General features: G+C 44.8%; 2 protein-coding genes across 11 annotated transcripts in view; both read left to right on the top strand.

Moving 5' to 3' along the window:
* ppl (periplakin) overlaps positions 1–12299 on the top strand; it is a 43229-nt gene extending 30930 nt beyond the window's left edge. For both annotated transcript variants that reach the window (XM_071392616.1, XM_071392625.1), the window contains 9 exons: positions 1691–1848; positions 2094–2272; positions 2470–2608; positions 2864–3057; positions 5002–5152; positions 8072–8155; positions 8293–8409; positions 8909–9001; positions 9153–12299. In XM_071392616.1, the coding sequence (XP_071248717.1) occupies positions 1691–1848; positions 2094–2272; positions 2470–2608; positions 2864–3057; positions 5002–5152; positions 8072–8155; positions 8293–8409; positions 8909–9001; positions 9153–11819 (3782 nt within the window). In that variant the 3' untranslated portion in view covers positions 11820–12299. The remainder of the gene's footprint in view (positions 1–1690; positions 1849–2093; positions 2273–2469; positions 2609–2863; positions 3058–5001; positions 5153–8071; positions 8156–8292; positions 8410–8908; positions 9002–9152) is intronic.
* A 7559-nt stretch (positions 12300–19858) lies between these two features.
* Positions 19859–26148, top strand: part of LOC139570581 (cytokine-like nuclear factor N-PAC) — a 26458-nt gene continuing 20168 nt past the window's right edge. For 6 of the 9 annotated variants that reach the window (XR_011674120.1, XR_011674118.1, XR_011674116.1 and 3 more), the window contains exons 1-5: positions 19859–19992; positions 20589–20625; positions 20756–20835; positions 20937–21084; positions 24818–24928. Coding sequence is in view for 6 of the 9 variants with exons in the window: in XM_071392587.1 (XP_071248688.1) it covers positions 19955–19992; positions 20589–20625; positions 20756–20835; positions 20937–21084; positions 24818–24928 (414 nt within the window). In the remaining 3 variants the exon portion in view is untranslated. The remainder of the gene's footprint in view (positions 19993–20588; positions 20626–20755; positions 20836–20936; positions 21085–24817; positions 24929–26148) is intronic. The other 3 variants (XM_071392606.1, XM_071392572.1, XM_071392597.1) reach the window with 2 other exon arrangements.

Below are 26148 nucleotides of genomic sequence, written 5' to 3'. Positions count from 1 at the left end.
CCGTGCTTACATCACATCAGAAGACCTTTTCTTTCAGACCTAAACATAACGCTTTTTGAGTGTAATTCCCCTTTAATTGCGCATCTAGCCAGAGAGAGATGTGTGGCTCTAGTGATGTTTCTGTCAGGCCTACTGCAGCTCGTGTCATGGCAGAGTTTGTAAAACAATGGCCATCCAATTGATGTAAATAATCATGACCGTTCTGTCAGGTAAGCCCACTTTACAGTTAACATTTAATTGACAAGGTTTTTGGGGAAAGTCTTTGTCTATGCCGCTCTGACATTGTCCGACGATATATTTATATATTCTTAATTCCATTCCTTTACTTAGATGTGTGTGTATGGGGTATATGTTGTGAAACTGTTAGATATTACTTGTTAGATACTGCTGCACTGTCGGAACTAGAAGCTCAAGCATTTCACTACACCCACAATAACATCTGCTAAACACGTGTATGTGACCAATAAAGTTTGATCCTTTTTAAAGATAGTTATCATTAGCATCGCTAACTGGCTACATGGATTGATTGATACAAACACGTGCACCAGACAGACAGATGGGCAATATTGCTGGGAATGTATTGGCAGATATTGTGTTCGGGTTAGGATTTTGAAGCCAGGTGTGACTAACGAGGGGTGGGTAAATGTCCATGTAGCTTTGATTGTGTGGCAGCCTGGAGTTTAATGTTTATGACCGTTTGCGATGGAACACATGAAAAAAAAATGCATGTCCTTTTTTAGAATTAATATATTTGTATTTATTTAACCTTTTTATTTAACAAGGCAAGTCAGTTAAGAACAAATTATTATTTACAATGACGGCCTACCCCGGCCAAACCCTAACAACGCTGGGCCAATTGTGCGCCGCCCTATGGGATTCCCCAATCACGGCCGGTTGTGATACAGCCTAGAATCAAACCAGGGTCTGTAGTGAACGCCTCTTGCACTAAGATGTAGTGCCTTAGATCGCTGCGCCACTCGGGAGCCCAGCTACATGGTGAGCTACTCATGCTGGTAGATCTCCATCCACCTATTGGAGAGCCCTGATCTATAACCACTGTGATTATTATTTCACCCTGCTGGTCATCTATGATCGTCTGAACATCTTGAAGAACCATCTGGCCTTAATGGCCGTATACTCCTTATAATCACCACCCAGCACAACCAGAAAGAGGACTGGTCAACCCCTCAGAGCCTGGTTCCTCTCTAGGTTTCTTCCTAGGTTCCTACCCTTTCTAGGTAGTTGTTCCTAGCCACCGTGCTTCTACAGCTACAGGGTTTCTGTATAAGCACTTTGTGACACCTGCTGGTGTAAAAAGCACTTTATAAATAAATGTGATTGATTGTTTGGTATGTCATGGTATGTCATATTACTACTGGAGTTAATCACTAGAGCTGCAGCTTAAAACAAACAACAACATGTTTTATGATCTGTATGCCAGTGTGATTGTCTGATTGTGAATGTGATGTTATGTTGAGTGTCTGGTTCTATATTTCTGTCTGTGTGTGTGTGTGTGTAGTCGTGTGTGTGTGTGTAGTCGTGTGTGTGTAGTCGTATCTGATTTTATGTATGTTATTTTGGTGTGTGATTGATGGATGTTGTGATTGTTGAGTCTGGATGTATATGATGTGTTGTGTGTGTTATTTTGGTGTGTGATTGATTGTGTGTGATTGATTGATGAATATTGTAGACAAGGAGGAGCAGCAGTGTCGCCAGCTGATGGCCGGTCTGGACAAGGTGACCAGTGATCTGGACAAACAGGAGAAGGCCATCTACTCTCGAGTACGCCCCCCGCTGGAGCAGACCAGGCCACTGCAGGACAGCGCTGACCGTCTGCAGGACGTCAAGGTAGTTCATCCTTTTTCTCCTTTCTCTGCACAGAGGGTGTAGAGTGGTAGAGATGCTTTTCCTCCTCTACTCTTCTCCTGTCCTCCTAGTTTAGACTAGAATCCTTTCGATAAAGTTTTCAAACCCATTTAATCCTACCAAAGAAAGTCTTGAGACAGTTGTTTAATGCTTATCGAGGAAGTACTATTAGTTAGTTCCAGGAAGTGTACACTTTGTTTAATGCTTATCCCATATTCTTCCACCAGGACATTGCGGCCGTGGTTCGTAAGATCGAGCCGGAGAAGTCGTCCAAGGTGAAGGAGGCTGAGAAGTTCCTGACCTCTAACCCTAAATGTGCCAGCGCCCCTCAGCTGAACGGCAAGGTGAACGAGGCCAACAACAAATACGACAAGATCAACCTGCTGCTCAAGTGCTCAGAGGACAAGTGAGTAGCTTTTTTACTTGACTTGTTAGTAGAGATGGTAGTAGTTACACAAACCTCAGGACCACTTCTACTTTATGAGAGACTTTTCCTGTTTTACTAGGATTACTAACCTGTAGGCTACTATGACACTATTTAAACACATTTTAAATGTCATTTTAATCAAATGTAATTTAATCATATCATGTGTTTGTTTACAGGCTTCAGAATTCCAACCGCCTGGAGAACTCCCTTCAAAACGGGAAATCTTTATTGTCCAGCTACGAGAACAAGCTGGTCAGGGAGGAAGTCGCCCCCGCAGACATCTCGTCTCTGGAGAAGACGCAGCGTCAACTGGCTGTAAGATGGCTGCCCTCTGATCGCTCATTTATTCTCATCAGGATTCATGTTTAGATCCAAATGGATCTTCTCCACAAAGGAAATGTATTGTATCAATTCAGATACCAAAGACAGAAGCATATTTGCTAATGACATACAGTACAAATGTATGATGAGCTGGAAGATCTGAGCTACACACTCATATCTCAAGTTTGTCCTGGTTGGGGCAGAACTTCCCCCATACACACAATTCAACCTCACTTCCTCTCCCGACAGGATATTTCATCAGAGCTGAAGACCAAGAGGTCCGCGGTGACGGAGGCGGAGGCTAACCTGCGTGCGGCCAAAGGCAGCTGTGACACCATGGCAACCAAGGTGCAGGAGCACTGCCCCGACATCGAGAGGCAGGAGGGCGAGGTCCGCAAACTGAACAAACGCTACGACAACCTCAACAGGCAGATCGACGGCAGGTAAAGGGACTGACATAACTTTGACTTCAAATACATTATAAAATCAAATGTTATTGGTTGCGTAAACATATTTAGCAGATGTTATCGTGGGTGTAGTGAAACGTTTGTGTTCCTAGCTCCAACAGTGCAGTAGTAACAATACATGTACATCTACGAAATACAAATGACAGGAATATAGAAATATTAGAACAAGACTGTCAGACTCCGGAATATAAACATCTATGTATAGGATGGTGTGTATAGACATTATAGACAGTATATGAATTAGAAACGGTGTGTACAGTAGTTATATAGGATGGTGTGTATAGACATTATAGACAATATATGAATTAGAAACGGTGTGTACAGCAGTAGTTATATAGAATTGCCTTGACTAGAATACAGTATATAGACATGAAGTAGGTAAAACAGTATGTAAACATTATTAAAGTGACCAGTGTTGACTATGTACTGTACATAAGGCAGCAGTCTCTACGGTGCAGTTGAACCCTGTGGCTGCGTTCCGATTTTCTATCCTTCTCCAGAACTCAAAATCATTGGATTGGAACAAGTATGACTGGTGGGCGTTTCCCATTTCCAACATATTTCTTACACCAGTCCAATCATTTTAAATCCATAAAGGGGAAGTGTACAAGTGCACACTTCGGGAGAAGGGTAGAGAATTGGAATGTAACCTTTGACATCCATAAATTATATTTGTGAGGTCAGAGGACTGATTGAGCGTTCCGTGACCTTTAAAACTGGTTAAAAAAAGGTTGAAGCCAAGAACAAGAATCATCGTAGCCAGACCTGTATTGTGATTTTACTATAATAGACGTCACATGATGTTGTGGTGTGTTACATTCACGTTGTGGTGTGTTACGTTCATGTTGTGGTGTGTTACGTTCACGTTGTGGTGTGTTACATTCACGTTGTGGTGTGTTACGTTCACGTTGTGGTGTGTTACGTTCACGTTGTGGTGTGTTACGTTCACGTTGTGGTGTGTTACGTTCACGTTGTGGTGTGTTACGTTCACGTTGTGGTGTGTTACGTTCACGTTGTGGTGTGTTACGTTCACGTTGTGGTGTGTTACGTTCACGTTGTGGTGTAGTGTGTTACGTTCACGTTGTGGTGTGTTACATTCACGTTGTGGTGTGTTACATTCACGTTGTGGTGTGTTACATTCACGTTGTGGTGTGTTACGTTCACGTTGTGGTGTGTTACGTTCACGTTGTGGTGTGTTACGTTCACGTTGTGGTGTAGTGTGTTACGTTCACGTTGTGGTGTGTTACGTTCACGTTGTGGTGTGTTACGTTCACGTTAAGTCGCTCTGGATAAGAGCGTCTGCTAAATGACTTAAATGTAAATGTAAAAATGTTGTGGTGTGTTACGTTCACGTTGTGGTGTGTTACGTTCACGTTGTGGTGTAGTGTGTTACGTTCACGTTGTGGTGTGTTACATTCACGTTGTGGTGTGTTACATTCACGTTGTGGTGTGTTACGTTCACGTTGTGGTGTGTTACGTTCACGTTGTGGTGTGTTACGTTCACGTTGTGGTGTGTTACATTCACGTTGTGGTGTGTTACGTTCACGTTGTGGTGTGTTGCGTTCACGTTGTGGTGTAATGTGTTACGTTCACGTTGTGGTGTGTTACGTTCACGTTAAGTCGCTCTGGATAAGAGCGTCTGCTAAATGACTTAAATGTAAATGTAAAAATGTTGTGCTGTGTTACGTTCACGTTGTGGTGTGTTACGTTCACGTTGTGGTGTGTTACGTTCATGTTGTGGTGTGTTACGTTCATGTTGTGTTGTGTGTGTGTTCACATTCATGTTGTGTTGTGGTGTGTTACGTTCATGTTGTGGTGTGTTACGTTCACGTTGTGGTGTGTTACGTTCATGTTGTGGTGTGTTACATTCATGTTGTGTTGTGGTGTGTTACATTCATGTTGTGTTGTGTTGTGTTACAGATCTCAGAGCCTGCAGAGGGCTAAGACGTCCTACAGCAACTACCACAGTGACTACGACAACCTGAACAACTGGCTGTCCCGCGTGCCAAACTATGAGCCAACTGAGAAAGACAACCTCAGTCAGGTGGAAACCAAGCTGGAAAACCAGAAGGTAGGTGGTTGATTTCTGATTGTCCCACTAATGGTTCATGTTAGGATTGGGGAAGCTGATTTCTGATTGTCCCACTAATGGTTAATGTTAGGATTGGGGGAAGCTGATTTCTGATTGTCCCACTAATGGTTCATGTTAGGATTGGGGAGCTGATTTCTGATTGTCACACTAATGGTTAATGTTAGGATTGGGGAAGCTGATTTCTGATTGTCCCACTAATGGTTCATGTTAGGATTGGGGAAGCTGATTTCTGATTGTCCCACTAATGGTTAATGTTAGGATTGGGGAAGCTGATTTCTGATTGTCCCTCTAATGGTTAATGTTAGGATTGAGGAAGCTGATTTCTGATTGTCACACTAATGGTTACTGTTAGGATTGGGGAAGCTGATTTCTGATTGTCCCACTAATGGTTAATGTTAGGATTGGGGAAGCTGATTTCTGATTGTCCCACTAATGGTTAATGTTAGGATTGGGGGAGGGGAAGCAGATTTTAGATCTGTACCTAGGGGAAACTTCACCCCAGCAAGGTTGAGGATAGTCAGGTGTTCACAATTTTGCAACCCTGTCCTGAACTAAAACAATATTTTCAGCTGAGAGGTTCCAGTCAGTTTTCTAGTTTTCTAGTTCTATTTTGATCCAAGGCATTAGACTCATATTTTATTCTACCTCTGGTCAAAGTCCTCTACCTCTAATGGTTATGTTATGTTTCTATACCTCTAGTCAAAGTCCTCTACCTCTAATGGTTATGTTTCTATACCTCTAGTCAAAGTCCTCTACCTCTAATGATCCTGTTATGTTTCTATACCTCTGGTCAAAGTCCTCTACCTCTAATGGTTATGTTTCTATACCTCTGGTCAAAGTCCTCTACCTCTAATGGTCCTGTTATGTTTCTATACCTCTGGTCAAAGTCCTCTACCTCTAATGGTTCTGTTATGTTTCTATACCTCTAGTCAAAGTCCTCTACCTCTAATGGTCCTGTTATGTTTCTATACCTCTAGTCAAAGTCCTCTACCTCTAATGGTTATGTTTCTATACCTCTAGTCAAAGTCCTCTACCTCTAATGGTCCTGTTATGTTTCTATACCTCTAGTCAAAGTCCTCTACCTCTAATGGTTATGTTTCTATACCTCTAGTCAAAGTCCTCTACCTCTAATGGTCCTGTTATGTTTCTATACCTCTAGTCAAAGTCCTCTACCTCTAATGGTCCTGTTATGTTTCTATACCTCTAGTCAAAGTCCTCTACCTCTAATGGTCCTGTTATGTTTCTATACCTCTGGTCAAAGTCCTCTACCTCTAATGGTCCTGTTATGTTTCTATACCTCTAGTCAAAGTCCTCTACCTCTAATGGTCCTGTTATGTTTCTATACCTCTGGTCAAAGTCCTCTACCTCTAATGGTTATGTTTCTGTACCTCTAGTCAAAGTCCTCTACCTCTAATGATCCTGTTATGTTTCTATACCTCTGGTCAAAGTCCTCTACCTCTAATGGTTATGTTTCTATACCTCTAGTCAAAGTCCTCTACCTCTAATGGTCCTGTTATGTTTCTATACCTCTGGTCAAAGTCCTCTACCTCTAATGGTTATGTTTCTATACCTCTAGTCAAAGTCCTCTACCTCTAATGGTCCTGTTATGTTTCTATACCTCTGGTCAAAGTCCTCTACCTCTAATGGTTATGTTTCTATACCTCTAGTCAAAGTCCTCTACCTCTAATGGTCCTGTTATGTTTCTATACCTCTGGTCAAAGTCCTCTACCTCTAATGGTTATGTTTCTATACCTCTAGTCAAAGTCCTCTACCTCTAATGGTCCTGTTATGTTTCTATACCTCTGGTCAAAGTCCTCTACCTCTAATGGTCCTGTTATGTTTCTATACCTCTAGTCAAAGTCCTCTACCTCTAATGGTCCTGTTATGTTTCTATACCTCTGGTCAAAGTCCTCTACCTCTAATGGTTATGTTTCTGTACCTCTGGTCAAAGTCCTCTACCTCTAATGGTTATGTTTCTGTACCTCTAGTCAAAGTCCTCTACCTCTAATGATCCTGTTATGTTTCTATACCTCTAGTCAAAGTCCTCTACCTCTAATGATCCTGTTATGTTTCTATACCTCTAGTCAAAGTCCTCTACCTCTAATGGTTCTGTTATGTTTCTATACCTCTAGTCAAAGTCCTCTACCTCTAATGGTTATGTTTCTATACCTCTAGTCAAAGTCCTCTACCTCTAATGGTTCTGTTATGTTTCTATACCTCTGGTCAAAGTCCTCTACCTCTAATGGTCCTGTTATGTTTCTGTACCTCTAGTCAAAGTCCTCTACCTCTAATGGTTATGTTTCTGTACCTCTAGTCAAAGTCCTCTACCTCTAATGATCCTGTTATGTTTCTATACCTCTAGTCAAAGTCCTCTACCTCTAATGATCCTGTTATGTTTCTATACCTCTAGTCAAAGTCCTCTACCTCTAATGGTTATGTTTCTATACCTCTAGTCAAAGTCCTCTACCTCTAATGGTTCTGTTATGTTTCTATACCTCTGGTCAAAGTCCTCTACCTCTAATGGTCCTGTTATGTTTCTATACCTCTAGTCAAAGTCCTCTACCTCTAATGGTTCTGTTATGTTTCTATACCTCTGGTCAAAGTCCTCTACCTCTAATGGTCCTGTTATGTTTCTATACCTCTAGTCAAAGTCCTCTACCTCTAATGGTTATGTTTCTATACCTCTAGTCAAAGTCCTCTACCTCTAATGATCCTGTTATGTTTCTATACCTCTAGTCAAAGTCCTCTACCTCTAATGGTCCTGTTATGTTTCTGTACCTCTAGTCAAAGTCCTCTACCTCTAATGGTTATGTTTCTATACCTCTGGTCAAAGTCCTCTACCTCTAATGGTCCTGTTATGTTTCTCGGTCTAAAATGTTGATTGCTGTGTTGTCACAGAACCTGCTCTCCGACATTAAAAAGAAGGAGTCTGAGTTGAACAACGTATCGAAAAATGCTCAACTTTACCAGCAAGCCGTCAAGGTAGGGGAATGAACACTGATCGACACATCAACTCTGATTACCTACGGCGAGGAGAAATGTATACCATTTGATATAACTCTTTCTCTCATCTTTCTTCCTCTCAATGAATCATTGATTTGACTCATTTGTGTTTGCAGGACTATGAGAATGATACTGAGAAGTTCAAGTCTATTCTGGACCTTGAAGACGGGCTGGTCCCTCAGACCTACAAGAGAAGCAGACTGGAGTCCCCTGCACTCAGGGTCAAGGAAGAGGTAAGGAAGACTGCAGCTGTGGCCTAAATGGAACCCTTTTCCCTATTTAGTGCCCTACTTTTGGACTCTGGTCATAAGGCCCTGGTCAAAAGTAGTGCACTATATAGGGAATAGGGTGCATGGGCCCTGGTCAAAAGTAGTCCACTGATATGGAATATTGTGTAATGTGAGAGTCAGCCCTTGACAAGAACCTCAATGCATATTACACGTTGTAATGTGACGCCTTTCGATACATTTTCAGGAAGTCTTTTGAACGACATCTTCTAATGAACATTCTGAAAATCAAATCTAATCAAATGTTATGTCACGTGTGCCAAATACAACAGGTGTAGACCTCACAGTGAAATGCTTACTTACAAGCCCTTAACCAACAATGCAGTTAAGAAAAATAAGTGTGAAGTAAAAAATAAAGATATAAATAATGAAAGAGCAGCAGTAAAATAACAGTAGCAAATGATGCCACTGGTTCCATACATTCTCATAATTTCCTTGTTGACAGGAATCTGCCATTGAAGCTAAATTCACCGAAGTGAATGCAGTTAACAAGCAAAGGATGGCGAATCTGCAGTTTGCCCAAGGCCTTATGAATCAGGTGAGATACTCCCGAATGTTCAACAATCAATGTTGCACATCTTTATATAGATCCAAAATAGAATTTAAATGTCACATCATTCTAAATAAACATAATTGCCATTACTTCTAAAAAAAAAAAAAAAACTCAGCCTCCTCTCCCACTCTCTCAGCAATCAGACGTGATCGTCAGCAACAATGTCCAGCAAGTCAAATCTGCCGCTCCCGGAGAAGAAGCCTGGAGGATCGAGAGTCAACTGAAAGACGAGATCCAGAGGAGGGAGCAGCTGGAGAAGGATCTAGAGAAAATCCAGACGGACATCTACATGTTGGAGGGTCAGAAGCCGGAGGACACCGTCGTCAAGAAGGAGATCATCAAGAAGGTTCCGGATCCTACTCTGGTCGACGAGGTCCACAATGTCCGTCAGAAACTGTCAGACGAAACCCGGGTCACCCGGGCCATGGACAACGAGCTGGAGGCGTTGAGGCTGAAGCTGCGCGGCATCGAAACAGAGATCAAAGAAGGAGCACAGCAGTACACTGTGAAGGAGGTGCTGCGTATCGAGAGGGACCGCGGCCAGGAGGAGGAGGTGAGGAGGCTCAGGGAGGAGCTGGAAGAGCTGAGGAGGAAGAAGACCATCAAGGACAATGAGGTGATCCAGATCACCAAGCAGGTGACGCTCCTGGCACAGCAGAAGTCCAAGGAGCAGGAGGTGATCACAGAGGAGGAGGTGATTAAAGTGCAGAACGACCCACAACTGGAGAATGAGTACCGCATCCTCTTGGACAGGAAGCAGAAGGAGCAGGAGGCCAGGAAGCAACTGGAGGACGAGCTGCGCTTCCTCCAGGACAAGCTCCGCAGGCTGGAGAAGGAGAAGTCCATGGCCGAGGAGAAGATCTCCATCAAGGAGGTGCTGAAGGTGGAGAAGGATATCGCCTTTGAGAGGGAGGTAGAGAATCTCAGGATGCAACACGAGGATGAGAAGTCCAAGCACCGGTCTTCCCAAAGGGAGCGCGCCGACCTCCAGAGGAAGATCTCCAGCCTAGAGGAGGAAAAGTCAAGGGTCATAGTTCAGGAGAAGGTGAGGGAGATCGTCAGGCCTGACCCCAAGGCTGAGGCTGAAGTGGCCAACCTACGCATGGAACTGGTGGAGCACCAGAGGAGATACAGAGATGCCGACCAGCAGCTGAAGTCCCACCAGGACGAGCTGAAGATGCTGAGAAACAGAGGTCCGCAGATCGAGATCAAGGAGATCATCAAGGAAGTCATCAAGTACAAGACGGACCCGCAGACCGAGAGGGAGCTGGAGAAACTCCGTAACGAGATTGTGGACAAGACGCACCAGACGGAGAAGTCAGAGATGGAGATCAGGCAGCTGAGGGACGAGATTCAGCGGTGGAAGGACACCAAGCCCCAGGTGCAAATTAAAGAGGTGGTTAACGAGGTGCTGGAGTACAAAGAAAACCCCAAGACCAAGGAGGAGATTGAGATCCTGAAGAGGAAGCTGGCGGACGAGCAGAAGAAACGCCTGGACCTGGAGAGGGAGCGATCAGCTAATGAGGAGAAGATCCGGCTAAGGAAGATCGACCTGTCCCAGGTCAGGGAGAAGGTGGTCCAGCAGGAGGTGGTTAAGATTGAGGAGGACCCATTACTGAGGTCAGAGTGCAGCACCTTCACACAGAACATCAACAATGAACAGAGGCAGAGGGAGACCCTGAAAGAGGAGCTCATCCAACTTCAGAGGCAGAAGGCCAACCTGGACGCACAGCTGGAGGAGCTGGAGCGAGAACGCCGAGCTAGGCGCGATGCAGAGCTGGAGATCCAGAGGCTGAGGGTCAGGCTGAACGAGATGGAGGTCAGGGACAAAGAGAACAGGGAGAGGGTCACAGTGAAACAGATGGTGGTTCTCCAGCAGGATCCCCAGCAAGAGAAAGAGCACTCCATCCTCAAGCTGCAGGTGGAGGAGGAGAGACACAAGCGCACCTTGCTGGAGAAGGAGCTGAATGTCCTGCTCCAGCAGCAGGTCACCCTGGAGAGGACGGTGGTGAAGGAGAAGGTGGTGCGCACCGAGACCATCCAGGTAGAGAAGGACCCGGAGGCTGAGCTGGAGATCGAGAAGATGACGAGGACGCTGGAACAGGAGAAGAGGAGGAGGCTGGAGCTGGACCAGGAGCTGGGCAGCCTCAAGTCCCGCCTGTCCGACATGGAGTTCACCAACACCAAGTCGTCCAAGGAGCTGGACTACATCCGCGACGAGAGCAGCCGCCTCCAGCAGGAGAACCAGAGGCTACAGAATGACATCCGCAGGCTGCAGTCCGAGATCCAGATCACCTCCACGGAGACCCGGAGCATCTCCAACTCGGCCCCCATGGAGAGCGGGAAGAACCTAGAGCTGAGGCTGGACTCACTGCAGAGGGAGCTGGCCGACCTGAGGGCCATCACCAGCCAGAAGGATGAGGAGATCGAGAAGCTACAGAGGGGCCTCTCGGCTATCCAGATCAAGAGGGAGCAGAGGGAGAGCCACCTGAGGAGATCCATTGTGGTTATCGACCCCGACTCGGGTAAGGAGATGAGGCCGGAGGAGGCCTACAAGCTGGGGCTGATCGACTGGAAGATGTTTGTGAACCTCCAGAGCCAGGAGTGCGACTGGGAGGAGATCAGTGTCAAGGGCCCCAAGGGGGAGTCCTCTGTTCTCCACGACAGGAAGTCTGGGAAGAAGTTTTCCATTGAAGACGCCCTGAGGGCTGGGAACATCACCAACCGCCAGCTGCAGCAGTACCGTGACAAGGAGATCACCATCCAGGAGTTCGGAGTCATGGTGTCGGGAAAGACCAAGTGAAAAAAAAACATCTGAACAAAACTACTTTTCTAACAGTCTGTGTTTCTGACGACCATGAGTTTGAAATGTGTGGTGTTTCTTGATTTTGGATTTCACTAGATTTGAATCTTCCAAAATGTTTTAATTCTGACGTACTTGATCTAACATTAAACAATATGTTAGTTTTATATCTCTCTCTCTCTCTCACACTGTTATATTTATTAAATGAGGGTTGGTATGGCTGTGTTTATAGCCAGTCAAAGGGTTGTAGGAGGGTTTTCTGTCTGTCCCTGGAATACGCTTGTTCAACTACTTACACTGGGTACAGGGTTAGAGATAGTACTTTAAATATCTTTGTTTTGAACGTGGGATTGAATTTACATACACAAGGATATGAACGGATATTGGTAATGTCGGTCTGTGGTATGCTACTGTAAAACGGTCTCTCAGTTGTCCTGTTTTACGTGTCTTACATAAGAAATAAAACTGTTAAATGGTAAAGGGTTAACTTGTTGTGTGTTTCTTTAAAAAGTAGGCCAGTTTTAAACACAATATAGATTTACAAAGATATATTGCTTATAGATAAGCAAGATAAGTCATCTTTAGGCGTAACACTTAGATCTGTTACTTCCACTAGATAGCTTTCTGAAATACGACAGAGATTCAGCTGACCCAAGTTCACAAGAAGACCAAAAAACTGTGACAGACAATACTGTACCTCTGATGGTAGGAAGGAAAGAAGAGTGAACCACTGCAGTTACATACACAATAGATATTTTAGAAATACAAAATAATTGTACTTAAAGAGGGCACTGCCACTAAACTGCCTGGATCTCAAACCAGCAAAGCCTCTCCAAACAAACCAAGTGAAAACAAAAAGGACATTATTACAGGGGCTTTACATAACGACCATCTTGAATATTGTCACATATGAAGAGACTCACTAATGATCAAACTCAGCACATACCATTCAGAACAATCGACCCGTTGTAAGTACTATAGTATTCTATTCTGCCCTACCGAGCAAAAAGGCAGTAACTGCTCATTTGGTCGAAAAATGAGTTAATGTAATTTTTTGCTACATTAAATACATGCTTAATCATGTGGACAAGTATCCTGCCTCTATTGTATTGTGTTTTGGAGAAAATGGAGGTAATATTAGCAGTAACTGCATAAAGTTACTGTGAAACCTTATTTTAACCAGAGCCAATAGGGCCAATAGGGCTGTTCCAATAGAGCCAATAGGGCTGTTCCAATAGAGCCAATAGGGCTGTTCCAATAGAGCCAATAGGGCTGTTCCAATAGAGCCAATAGGGCTGTTCCAATAGAGCCAATAGGGCTGTTCCAATAGAGCCAATAGGGCTGTTCCAATAGAGCCAATAGGGCTGTTCCAATAGAGCCAATAGGGCTGTTCCAATAGAGCCAATAGGGCTGTTCCAATAGAGCCAATAGGGCTGTTCCAATAGAGCCAATAGGGCTGTTCCAATAGAGCCAATAGGGCTGTTCCAATAGGGCCAATAGGGCTGTTCCAATAGAGCCAATAGGGCTGTTCCAATAGAGCCAATAGGGCTGTTCCAATAGAGCCAATAGGGCTGTTCCAGTAGGGCCAATAGGGCTGTTCCAATAGAGCCAATAGGACTGTTCCAATAGAGCCAATAGGACTGTTCCAATAGAGCCAATAGGGCTGTTCCAACAGAGCCAATAGGGCTGTTCCAATAGAGCCAATAGGGCTGTTCCAATAGAGCCAATAGGGCTGTTCCAATAGAGCCAATAGGGCTGTTCCAATAGAGCCAATAGGGCTGTTCCAATAGAGCCAATAGGGCTGTTCCAATAGAGCCAATAGGGCTGTTCCAGTAGGGCCAATAGGGCTGTTCCAATAGGGCCAATAGGGCTGTTCCAATAGAGCCAATAGGGCTGTTCCAATAGAGCCAATAGGACTGTTCCAATAGAGCCAATAGGGCTGTTCCAACAGAGCCAATAGGGCTGTTCCAATAGAGCCAATAGGGCTGTTCCAATAGAGCCAATAGGGCTGTTCCAACAGAGCCAATAGGGCTGTTCCAATAGAGCCAATAGGGCTGTTCCAATAGAGCCAATAGGGCTGTTCCAATAGAGCCAATAGGGCTGTTCCAATAGAGCCAATAGGGCTGTTCCGATAGAGCCAATAGGGCTGTTCCAATAGGGCCAATAGGGCTGTTCCAATAGAGCCAATAGGGCTGTTCCAATAGAGCCAATAGGGCTGTTCCAATAGAGCCAATAGGGCTGTTCCAACAGAGCCAATAGGGCTGTTCCAATAGAGCCAATAGGGCTGTTCCAATAGAGCCAATAGGGCTGTTCCAATAGAGCCAATAGGGCTGTTCCAATAGAGCCAATAGGGCTGTTCCAATAGAGCCAATAGGGCTGTTCCAATAGAGCCAATAGGGCTGTTCCAATAGAGCCAATAGGGCTGTTCCAATAGAGCCAATAGGGCTGTTCCAATAGAGCCAATAGGGCTGTTCCAATAGAGCCAATAGGGCTGTTCCAATAGAGCCAATAGGGCTGTTCAATAGGGAATAGGGTGCCATTTGGGACACAGTGGACTGGACAGACCGTCCCGATGGGGCTTATGATAGGAAATACACACAAATATAATTAGAACAATTAATCCTGGGATTTTGATGAAATTACTAAATCCGGTCTAGACAGACAATGTAATCTTGTGTTATGTAAGAAACACAATTCACCAATTTGTTAAAAATGGGTGCCTCTCAAATGGCAACCTACCCCCTATATAACGCACTACTTTTGACCAGCTCCTTATGGCCCCTTGTCTAAAGTAGTGCACTATAGACGGAATAGGGTGCCGTTTGTGGTGCAAACTCAGACCTAAGAGATGTCTTATCCAGAAATACCTTATGTCATCTGATTTATATTCAGTGTGTCTGTGTTTATTGCATTGTCAGGATAATGTTGTGAGGAAATGATTTCAACACTAGGAGGATTTCTATTTTCAATCTGCTTTTATGAATTAAACCCTTGAATGAAATATTCCTCTTGTTCTGGGCTTCTATTCCGGAACATGCCAAACGTTCCATGGTCAGATGTCATTCGGGGAAAACAACAGAGTTTAGAAGGTGTCTGATTTATAAAACACTCATTAGGATAATGATGTAATATGCATGGTTTTGGTTTAACTAGATTAGTAAAACGTGGGCTGTTTGTAACACAGGTGATTTACAGTCAAATATGAACATCTGTAGCTATCACTGTATTGTTGGCCCTATTGTGAGATATCAAACTAATAAAAGCATTTATTCAGTGGCGTGTGGGGGAAAGGTTAAACACTGTAAAAAAGGTTCATTGGTGGCAACATGTTACACAGCAATCAGAGACACCATCCTTCATAAAGACCTCTAGAAACAGATGTAGCATTGCATCAGCCTACAGATACAAGGGGTAGTCTGGGTCTGTGAATATTACCTTCCTCTCATCCATTCATGTTGGAATCTGTATTTTATTTGTCACATGCTCCGAATACAACAGGTGTGGACCGTCAAATGCTTATTTACAAACCCTTTCCCAACAATGCACAGTTAAAAAGTAAGACGAATTGGCTAAATAAAAAAAGGAAATACTAGCACAATAAAAGAACAATAATGAGGCTATGAGGAGTACCAGTACTGAGTCAGTGAGCAGGGGTACCAGGTAGTTGAGGTAATAATGAGACTATAAGGAGTACCAGTACTGAGTCAATGTGCAGGAGTACCAGGTAGTTGAGGTAATAATGAGACTATAAGGAGTACCAGTACTGAGTCAATGTGCAGGGGTACCAGGTAGTTGAGGTAATAATGAGGCTATGAGGAGTACCAGTACTGAGTCAATGTGCAGGGGTACCAGGTAGTTGAGGTAATAATGAGGCTATGAGGAGTACCAGTACTGAGTCAATGTGCAGGGGTACCAGGTAGTTGAGGTAATAATGAGGCTATAAGGAGTACCAGTACTGAGTCAATGTGCAGGGGTACCAGGTAGTTGAGGTAATAATGAGACTATAAGGAGTACCAGTACTGAGTCAATGTGCAGGGGTACCAGGTAGTTGAGGTAATAATGAGGCTATAAGGAGTACCAGTACTGAGTCAATGTGCAGGGGTACCAGGTAGTTGAGGTAATAATGAGACTATGAGGAGTACCAGTACTGAGTCAATGTGCAGGGGTACCAGTACTGAGTCAATGTGCAGGGGTACCAGGTAGTTGAGGTAATAATGAGACTATAAGGAGTACCAGTACTGAGTCAATGTGCAGGGGTACCAGGTAGTTGAGGTAATAATGAGACTATAAGGAGTACCAGTACTGAGTCAATGTGCAGGGGTACCAGGTAGTTTAAGTAATTGAACAAATATGTACATGTAGGTAGGGGTAAAAGTGACTAGGCAATCAGGATAGATAATAAACAGAATAGCAGCAGGTGTGTGTGTGTGTGTGTGTGTGTGTGTGTGTGTGTGTGTGTGTGTGTGTGTGTGTGTGTGTGTGTGTGTGTGTGTGTGTGTGTGTGTGTGTGTGTGTGTGTGTGTGTGTGTGTGTGTGTGTGTGTGTGTGTGTGTGTGTGTGTGTGTGTGTGTGTGTGTGTGTGTTAGATGTGTGAGATGTGTGGGTAGAGTCCAATGAGTGTCCAGGTGGCCAACTGATTTATTGTTCATCAGGCTTATGGCTTGGGGGTAGAAGCTGTTAAGGAACCTGTTGGAACTAGACTTTGCGCTCCGGTACCACTTGCCATGCGGTAGCAGAGAGAACAGTCTATGACTTGGATGACAGACCAAACTAACATTCCTACCCCATTGAGGAGCACATCCATGTAAGGACAGTGTACCACCCACCCCCCATTACAGTTGTTGAGGAGAACACCCCCCATTACAGTTGTTGAGGAGAACACCCCCCATTACAGTTGTTGAGGAGAACACCCCCCATTACAGTTGTTGAGGAGAACACCCCCCATTACAGTTGTTGAGGAGAACACCCCCATTACAGTTGTTGAGGAGAACACCCCCATTACAGAACACCCCCCATTACAGTTGTTGAGGAGAACACCCCCATTACAGAACACCCCCCATTACACCCCCATTACAGTTGTTGAGGAGAACACCCCCCATTACAGTTGTTGAGGAGAACACCCCCATTACAGTTGTTGAGGAGAACATCCCCCATTACAGTTGTTGAGGAGAACATCCCCCATTACAGTTGTTGAGGAGAACACCCCCCATTACAGAACACCCCCCATTACAGTTGTTGAGGAGAACACCCCCCATTACAGTTGTTGAGGAGAACACCCCCATTACAGTTGTTGAGGAGAACACCCCCATTACAGTTGTTGAGGAGAACACCCCCCATTACAGTTGTTGAGGAGAACACCCCCATTACAGTTGTTGAGGAGAACACCCCCATTACAGTTGTTGAGGAGAACACCCCCCATTACAGTTGTTGAGGAGAACACCCCCCATTACAGTTGTTGAGGAGAACACCCCCCATTACAGAACACCCCCCATTACAGTTGTTGAGGAGAACATCCCCCATTACAGTTGTTGAGGAGAACATCCCCCATTACAGTTGTTGAGGAGAACACCCCCATTACAGAACACCCCCCATTACAGTTGTTGAGGAGAACACCCCCATTACAGTTGTTGAGGAGAACACCCCCCATTACAGTTGTTGAGGAGAACACCCCCCATTACAGTTGTTGAGGAGAACACCCCCCATTACAGTTGTTGAGGAGAACACCCCCCATTACAGTTGTTGAGGAGAACATCCCCCATTACAGTTGTTGAGGAGAACATCCCCCATTACAGTTGTTGAGGAGAACACCCCCCATTACAGTTGTTGAGGAGAACACCCCCATTACAGTTGTTGAGGAGAACATCCCCCATTACAGTTGTTGAGGAGAACACCCCCCATTACAGTTGTTGAGGAGAACACCCCCCATTACAGTTGTTGAGGAGAACACCCCCCATTACAGTTGTTGAGGAGAACACCCCCCATTACAGTTGTTGAGGAGAACACCCCCATTACAGTTGTTGAGGAGAACACCCCCCATTACAGTTGTTGAGGAGAACACCCCCCATTACAGTTGTTGAGGAGAACACCCATTGAGATGTAAGGGCAGTGTACCACCCCACCCTCTAGTTGCAGGAGGACACATAAGAGCAACTGCATCTCTAGTCTGGATGAATGAAAGTATCTGACTGAAACTGCCTTCTACTCTTGCCTGGGGATACAGTTTATTTCATAGAATTTAGAAAATGTTTTATTCACGCTTTCAAGTTGCTTTGTTGACTGTTTTGGGTTGTCACTAGTTACCACAGCCACAAAGTCATAATTCTGACTAAATCCCTCCTATTTCTACAATTTATTGTCTTAAAATCTGATTTGAAATGTAACCTTAACCACACTGCTCTACTAACCGTATGCCTAACCATGACCTTAAATTATGACCAAAAAGCACATTTTTGTTTTCATGAATTTGTATGATGTAGCCATACAACACTCCTTCCGTGGCCTCCAACTGCTTTTACATGCTAATAAAACTAAGTGCATGCTCTTCAACCAATTGCTGCCTGCACCCGCCCGCCCGACTAGCATCACTACTCTGGACGGTTCTGACTATGTGGACAACTACAAATACCTAGGTGTCTGGTTAGACTGTAAACTCTCCTTCCAGACTCATGTTAAGCATCTCCAATCCAAAATTAAATCTAGAATCTATTTCTTCCTATTTCGCAACAAAGCCTGCTTCACTCATGCTGCCAAACATATCCTCGACTTCTGCGATGTCATTTACAAAATAGTCTCCAACACGCTACTCAGCAAACTGGATGTAGTCTATCACAGTGCCATCCATTTTGTCACCTAAGCTCCATGTACTACCCACCACTGCGACCTGAATGCTCTCGTTGGCTGGCCCTCATTACATATTCGTCGCCAAACCCACTGGCTCAAGGTCATCTATAAGTCTTTGCTAGGTAAAGCCCCGCCTTATCTCAGCTCACTGGTCACCACAGCAACACTCACCCGTAGCACACGCTCCAGCAGGTATATTTCACTGGTCATCCCCAAAGCCAACACTTCCTTTGGCCGCCTTTCCTTCCAGTTCTCTGCTGCCAATGACTGGAACGAATTGCAAAAATCACTGAAGCTGGAGTCTTATATCTCCCTCTCTTACTTTAAGCATCAGCTGTCAGAGCAGCTTACCGATCACTGTACCCGTACACAGCCAATCTGTAAATAGCACACCCAACTACCTCATCCCCATATTGTTATTTATCCTCTTGCTCTTTTGCACCCCAGTATCTCTACTTGCACATCATCATCTGCACATCTATCACTCCAGTGTTAATGCTAAATTGTAATTATTTCGCCCTTTGCCCTATTTATTGCCTTACCTCCCTTCACTTCTACATTTGCACACACTGTACATAGATTTTTCTATTGTGTTATTGACTGTATGTTTGTTTATGTGTAACTGTGTTGTTGTTTTTGTCACACTGCTTTGCTTTGTCTTGGCCAGGTCGCAGTTGTAAATGAGAACTTGTTCTCAACTGGCCTACCTGGTTAAATAAAGGTGAAATAAAAAATAAAAATTATGTAGCCAATTTGGACTTTGTTTATGTGGTAACTGGGATTTGGGCAGACACTATGAAGATTGGCTAAAACTGAAATCCCAGATCACGCGTTTAGGCGATGTCATGGCAACGTTGGCTAGCAAAGCTCATGCGTAGAAACACGTCATCGGGACTAACGTTCGTCTTGCGCCGAACTGCGCATGTGCATGCAGTCAAAGATACTCCTTCGATATAAAGTAGTTTTTGAGAAAAATTAAAACGTGTCAGTTTGTCATTTTCACGAGGTTGGAGTAATAGCATGTTCACCTACTTAAGACATTGGCTCAAATCTAGGTTATGCTTTTAGATTTTGAGAATATTCACAACTAAGGACGATTTTTTCACTTCTCTCATTGACTTCTTATACCCCAAACCCCGACCTGGTATGTTTGTTCTTTTTCGTTAGCGTTCCCGGAAGTCTTGCGATGCTGTAACTCTGGATTTAGAAACTCTGTGGTTTGGGGTGACGCATGTGTTTTCTGGTGGGTGTGTTCTTTCACCGTGTTCAGTGCGACGTTTCAGTAAAGTTCTAAGATGGCGACGGTGCATCTGAGAATCGGGGACCTAGTTTGGTGAGATATGCATTTTAACTTACTTTAATTGTCTTATTCCATTCGAATTTCATTGTTTACATTGAATCCGTGTCGGAACAACTCAATTCGCGCATTTTCGTTACATTTGATCAGGTAGATGTGACAAAATATTCGTTTACTAACGGTAGTTGTCGATCGAACTCAAAACAAATACGTTACTGCCTGTTTAGCCCGAGTCAGCATAGCCATTAGCTAGCTAGTAAACTACTTAGCCTTGCCGCACCCAGAGAAGTGAAACCGGACGCATCTGTATGTAAATATTGCTCAATCCATATACTGGGCTATATCTATACACTGGTTAGTTCAGCTATCTCTAACGTTACATGTTTACTGATGACATCTGAAAAGTGTGTACTGTGATGTTTGAGAAACAACATCAGTCTTTAATTAGCCAGTTTAGCTAGCTAACTAGATATTAATCTGGTGACTGTGCCACCCGGGACATCTTGTTCGAAGCTTATGTTCACTGCGCCGACGAATACAAGGGGTAATGGAATTTATATTCTGAAAATCAAAACCTTATCTCGATAATGCAACGTTTAATCATCAATCAAATGGAAATGTTCTTGTTTTAGGGGAAAGCTCGGGCGCTATCCTCCGTGGCCAGGCAAGGTAAGATCTGTCGAATTCAAGCTTGCGAAATCTGGACACCATGGTCGTTGTGACCTAAGAATTATATTGTATGCTAAACTGACTAACTACACGTAAGTGCTATTGTAATTAACTTTATTTGTCTTTCCAGGTCGTCAGTCCTCCAAAGGACCTGAAAAAGCCAAGAGGGAAAAAATGTCATTTTGTCAAATTCTTTGGAACTGAAGACCAGTAAGTAAACAAACAAAACCTACTACAGTATCTATCACTTATCACTAATACCCATATCTAGCTTTTTTCCATCACTTATCCAACTGTGTGTGTGTGTGCAGTGCCTGGATAAAGGTGGAGCAGCTGAAGCCATACCACCCCCACAAAGAGGAGATGATCAAGATCAACAAGGGCAAACGTTTCCAACAGGCTGTGGATGCAGTGGAAGACTTCCTGAAGAAGAAAGAGAAACAGGGAGGGAAAGAACAGGTGAGTTAGTTGTACCTCATTTCTAGACCGTTTTCTTCAGTTTCATACCTAGTGAACATGACTGTTAGTCCAAAAGCCACGGGCAACGAAGAGGTGAGGAGGGAATAATGTCAACAGGTGATGTCACCTGGATAACCCAGACACATTTTAGTCATTTAGCAGACGCTCTTATCCAGAGCAATGAGGGTTTCAGTAGGGTGGTTTCAGTAGGGTGGTTACGTGAGTTTGCGAGGCAGATGTCCAGGGTTCTAGTCTCGGTGGAAGCGCGAGGAAGTGGTATGGCTAAGCAAGCGATGTGATGTCTGTCACATTGCCACCAGACAGATGGGATTTGTCCAACCATCAAAAAATTGACCTCAGGTCAACACTCAACTGTTCATCTAAATGAGTTCAACAACAGTTGGACTATGTCACTGTAGTACTGAAGTGGAGATGTAGGGAGACCCACATGCCTTGTCTATACATTCATAGGTTAGACCAGGGCTTTCCAACCCTGTTCCTGGAGAGCTACCCTCCTGTAGGTTTTCACTCCAACCCTGTTCCAGGAGAGCTACCCTCCAGTAGGTTTTCACTCCAACCCTGTTCCTGGAGAGCTACCCTCCTGTAGGTTTTCACTCCAACCCTAATCTAGCAGATCTGATTCTAATAATTAGCTGGTTGACCTGGTTAGTTACAACTGGGGTTGGGGTGAAAGGGGTTAATGTATGGCTGTTATTCCCACAGAGCTCTGAGGGGAAAGGGTTAATGTAGGGCTCTGTTATTCCCACAGAGCTCTGAGGGGAAAGGGGTTAATGTGGGGCACTGTTATTCCCACAGAGCTCTGAGGGGAAAGGGTTAATGTGGGGCACTGTTATTCCCACAGAGCTCTGAGGGGAAAGGGTTAATGTAGGGCTCTGTTATTCCCACAGAGCTCTGAGGGGAAAGGGGTTAATGTATGGCTCTGTTATTCCCACAGAGCTCTGAGGGGAAAGGGGTTAATGTATGGCTCTGTTATTCCCACAGAGCTCTGAGGGGAAAGGGTTAATGTAGGGCTCTGTTATTCCCACAGAGCTCTGAGGGGAAAGGGGTTAATGTATGGCTCTGTTATTCCCACAGAGCTCTGAGGGGAAAGAGGTTAATGTAGGGCTCTGTTATTCCCACAGAGCTCTGAGGGGAAAGGGGTTAATGTATGGCTCTGTTATTCCCACAGAGCTCTGAGGGGAAAGGGTTAATGTATGGCTCTGTTATTCCCAGAGAGCTCTGAGGGGAAAGGGTTAATGTATGCCTCTGTTATTCCCACAGAGCTCTGAGGGGAAAGGGTTAATGTATGGCTCTGTTATTCCCACAGAGCTCTGAGGGAAAAGGGTTAATGTATGCCTCTGTTATTCCCACAGAGCTCTGAGGGGAAAGGGGTTAATGTATGGCTCTGTTATTCCCACAGAGCTCTGAGGGGAAAGGGTTAATGTATGGCTCTGTTATTCCCACAGAGCTCTGAGGGGAAAGGGGTTGATGTATGGCTCTGTTATTCCCACAGAGCTCTGAGGGGAAAGGGTTAATGTGGGGCTCTGTTATTCCCACAGAGCTCTGAGGGGAAAGGGTTAATGTGGGGCTCTGTTATTCCCACAGAGCTCTGAGGGGAAAGGGTTAATGTGGGGCACTGTTATTCCCACAGAGCTCTGAGGGGAAAGGGTTAATGTATGGCTCTGTTATTCCCACAGAGCTCTGAGGGGAAAGGGTTAATGTAGGGCTCTGTTATTCCCACAGAGCTCTGAGGGGAAAGGGGTTGATGTATGGCTCTGTTATTCCCACAGAGCTCTGAGGGGAAAGGGTTAATGTGGGGCTCTGTTATTCCCACAGAGCTCTGAGGGGAAAGGGTTAATGTGGGGCTCTGTTATTCCCACAGAGCTCTGAGGGGAAAGGGTTAATGTAGGGCTCTGTTATTCCCACAGAGCTCTGTGGGGAAAGGGTTAATGTAGGGCTCTGTTATTCCCACAGAGCTCTGTGGGGAAAGGGGTTGATGTATGGCTCTGTTATTCCCACAGAGCTCTGAGGGGAAAGGGTTAATGTGGGGCTCTGTTATTCCCACAGAGCTCTGAGGGGAAAGGGTTAATGTGGGGCACTGTTATTCCCACAGAGCTCTGAGGGGAAAGGGTTAATGTATGGCTCTGTTATTCCCACAGAGCTCTGAGGGGAAAGGGTTAATGTATGGCTCTGTTATTCCCACAGACTTCTGAGGGGAAAGGGGTTAATGTATGGCTCTGTTATTCCCACAGAGCTCTGAGGGGAAAGGGGTTAATGTATGCCTCTGTTATTCCCACAGAGCTCTGAGGGGAAAGGGTTAATGTAGGGCTCTGTTATTCCCACAGAGCTCTGAGGGGAAAGGGTTAATGTATGCCTCTGTTATTCCCACAGAGCTCTGAGGGGAAAGGGGTTAATGTATGCCTCTGTTATTCCCACAGAGCTCTGAGGGGAAAGGGGTTGATGTATGGCTCTGTTATTCCCACAGAGCTCTGAGGGGAAAGGGTTAATGTATGGCTCTGTTATTCCCACAGAGCTCTGAGGGGAAAGGGGTTAATGTATGGCTCTGTTATTCCCACAGAGCTCTGAGGGGAAAGGGTTAATGTATGGCTCTGTTATTCCCACAGAGCTCTGAGGGGAAAGGGTTAATGTATGGCTCTGTTATTCCCACAGAGCTCTGAGGGGAAAGGGTTAATGTATGGCTCTGTTATTCCCACAGAGCTCTGAGGGGAAAGGGTTAATGTATGGCTCTGTTATTCCCACAGAGCTCTGAGGGGAAAGGGTTAATGTATGGCTCTGTTATTCCCACAGAGCTCTGAGGGAAAAGGGTTAATGTATGGCTCTGTTATTCCCACAGAGCTCTGAGGGGAAAGGGTTAATGTATGGCTCTGTTATTCCCACAGAGCTCTGAGGGGAAAGGGTTAATGTATGGCTCTGTTATTCCCACAGAGCTCTGAGGGGAAAGGGTTAATGTATGGCTCTGTTATTCCCACAGAGCTCTGAGGGGAAAGGGTTAATGTATGGCTCTGTTATTCCCACAGAGCTCTGAGGGGAAAGGGGTTAATGTATGGCTCTGTTATTCCCACAGAGCTCTGAGGGGAAAGGGTTAATGTATGGCTCTGTTATTCCCACAGAGCTCTGAGGGGAAAGGGGTTAATGTATGGCTCTGTTATTCCCACAGAGCTCTGAGGGGAAAGGGGTTAATGTATGGCTCTGTTATTCCCACAGAGCTCTGAGGGGAAAGGGTTAATGTATGGCTCTGTTATTCCCACAGAGCTCTGAGGGGAAAGGGTTAATGTATGGCTCTGTTATTCCCACAGAGCTCTGACGGGAAAGGGGTTAATGTAGGGCTCTGTTATTCCCACAGAGCTCTGAGGGGAAAGGGTTAATGTATGGCTCTGTTATTCCCACAGAGCTCTGAGGGGAAAGGGTTAATGTATGGCTCTGTTATTCCCACAGAGCTCTGAGGGGAAAGGGTTAATGTATGGCTCTGTTATTCCCACAGAGCTCTGAGGGAAAAGGGTTAATGTATGGCTCTGTTATTCCCACAGAGCTCTGAGGGGAAAGGGTTAATGTATGGCTCTGTTATTCCCACAGAGCTCTGAGGGGAAAGGGTTAATGTATGGCTCTGTTATTCCCACAGAGCTCTGAGGGGAAAGGGGTTAATGTATGGCTCTGTTATTCCCACAGAGCTCTGAGGGGAAAGGGTTAATGTATGGCTCTGTTATTACCACAGAGCTCTGAGGGGAAAGGAGACTCTAAAGGGAAGAAGACACCAACTAAACCTCTGAAGATCCTAGAGGAAGATGATGAAGACCTCAGTGCCCTGAAAGACCCCTCTGAGAAGGTTAGTAGTGGACACTCAGAAGTGCACTAGTGTGGTGGACACTCAGACATACAGAAGCTGATATAAATTAATAAGGGACAGTTGTCCAACACCTGCTGTGGCATCAGGTTACAGCTAGGTGTTAGTCCCACTCGCTTTTCAGCGTCCTCAGTCCCACTGATTGTCTTGAACTCACACAGAGACCACTGAAGATCTCACTGATATACATCCCTAGTAGGTTCTCCAGTCAATCTCTACAGGGTGACTGTGAACCCACAGTCTCTCTCCCTGAAGGCTTTAGCTGACATCTCACTCCCTGGTAGATGTATAGACTGTCTAGTCTACAAAGTGACTGACATCTCACTCCCTGGTAGATGTATAGACTGTCTAGTCTACAAAGTGACTGACATCTCACTCCCTGGTAGATGTATAGACTGTCTAGTCCACAAAGTGACTGACATCTCACCACCTGGTAGATGTATAGACTGTCTAGTCTACAAAGTGACTGACATCTCACTCCCTGGTAGATGTATAGACTGTCTAGTCTACAAAGTGACTGACATCTCACTCCCTGGTAGATGTATAGACTGTCTAGTCCACAAAGTGACTGACATCTCGTTCCCTGGTAGATGTATAGACTGTCTAGTCCACAAAGTGACTGACATCTCACCACCTGGTAGATGTATAGACTGTCTAGTCTACAACGTGACTATCTAGTCAACCCCACACCCCAATAGGTGAAGTCTATCTACCGTAGTGATTGAGCCCACAGGGTAATATCTGTCTCTCCCTGGAAGCCCAGAGTGACGTTTAACTAAACACTAGGGGACTGTTTCCCGGACACAGGTGAAGCTTAATAATGGACAACAAAAAAAAACATTTTCAATGTAGATTCTCTATTGAGCTTAGTTTGTAGTCCAGCACTAGACTAGACCCTGAGTCTGGGAAACCACCTCTACATCTAGTAGTCAACCCCACTCCACATTATCATAGTGGATCTAGTCTTTAAAGTGACTCCAAGGGTAATGTCTCTCCCTGACAGACCTGACACCCCACTCCACATTATCATAGTGTGTCTAGTCTTTAAAGTGACTCCAAGGGTAATGTCTCTCCCTGACAGACCTGACACTCCACATTATCATAGTGTGTCTAGTCTTTAAAGTGACTCCAAGGGTAATGTATCTCCCTGACACCCCACTCCACGTTATCATAGTGTGTCTAGTCTTTAAAGTGACTCCAAG

This window comes from Salvelinus alpinus, chromosome 1 (genome assembly GCF_045679555.1).
Source record: "Salvelinus alpinus chromosome 1, SLU_Salpinus.1, whole genome shotgun sequence".
NCBI lineage: Eukaryota > Metazoa > Chordata > Actinopteri > Salmoniformes > Salmonidae > Salvelinus > Salvelinus alpinus.
The sequence above is the reverse complement of the archived record's forward strand: the minus strand, read 5'-3'. Positions and strand labels throughout refer to the sequence as shown.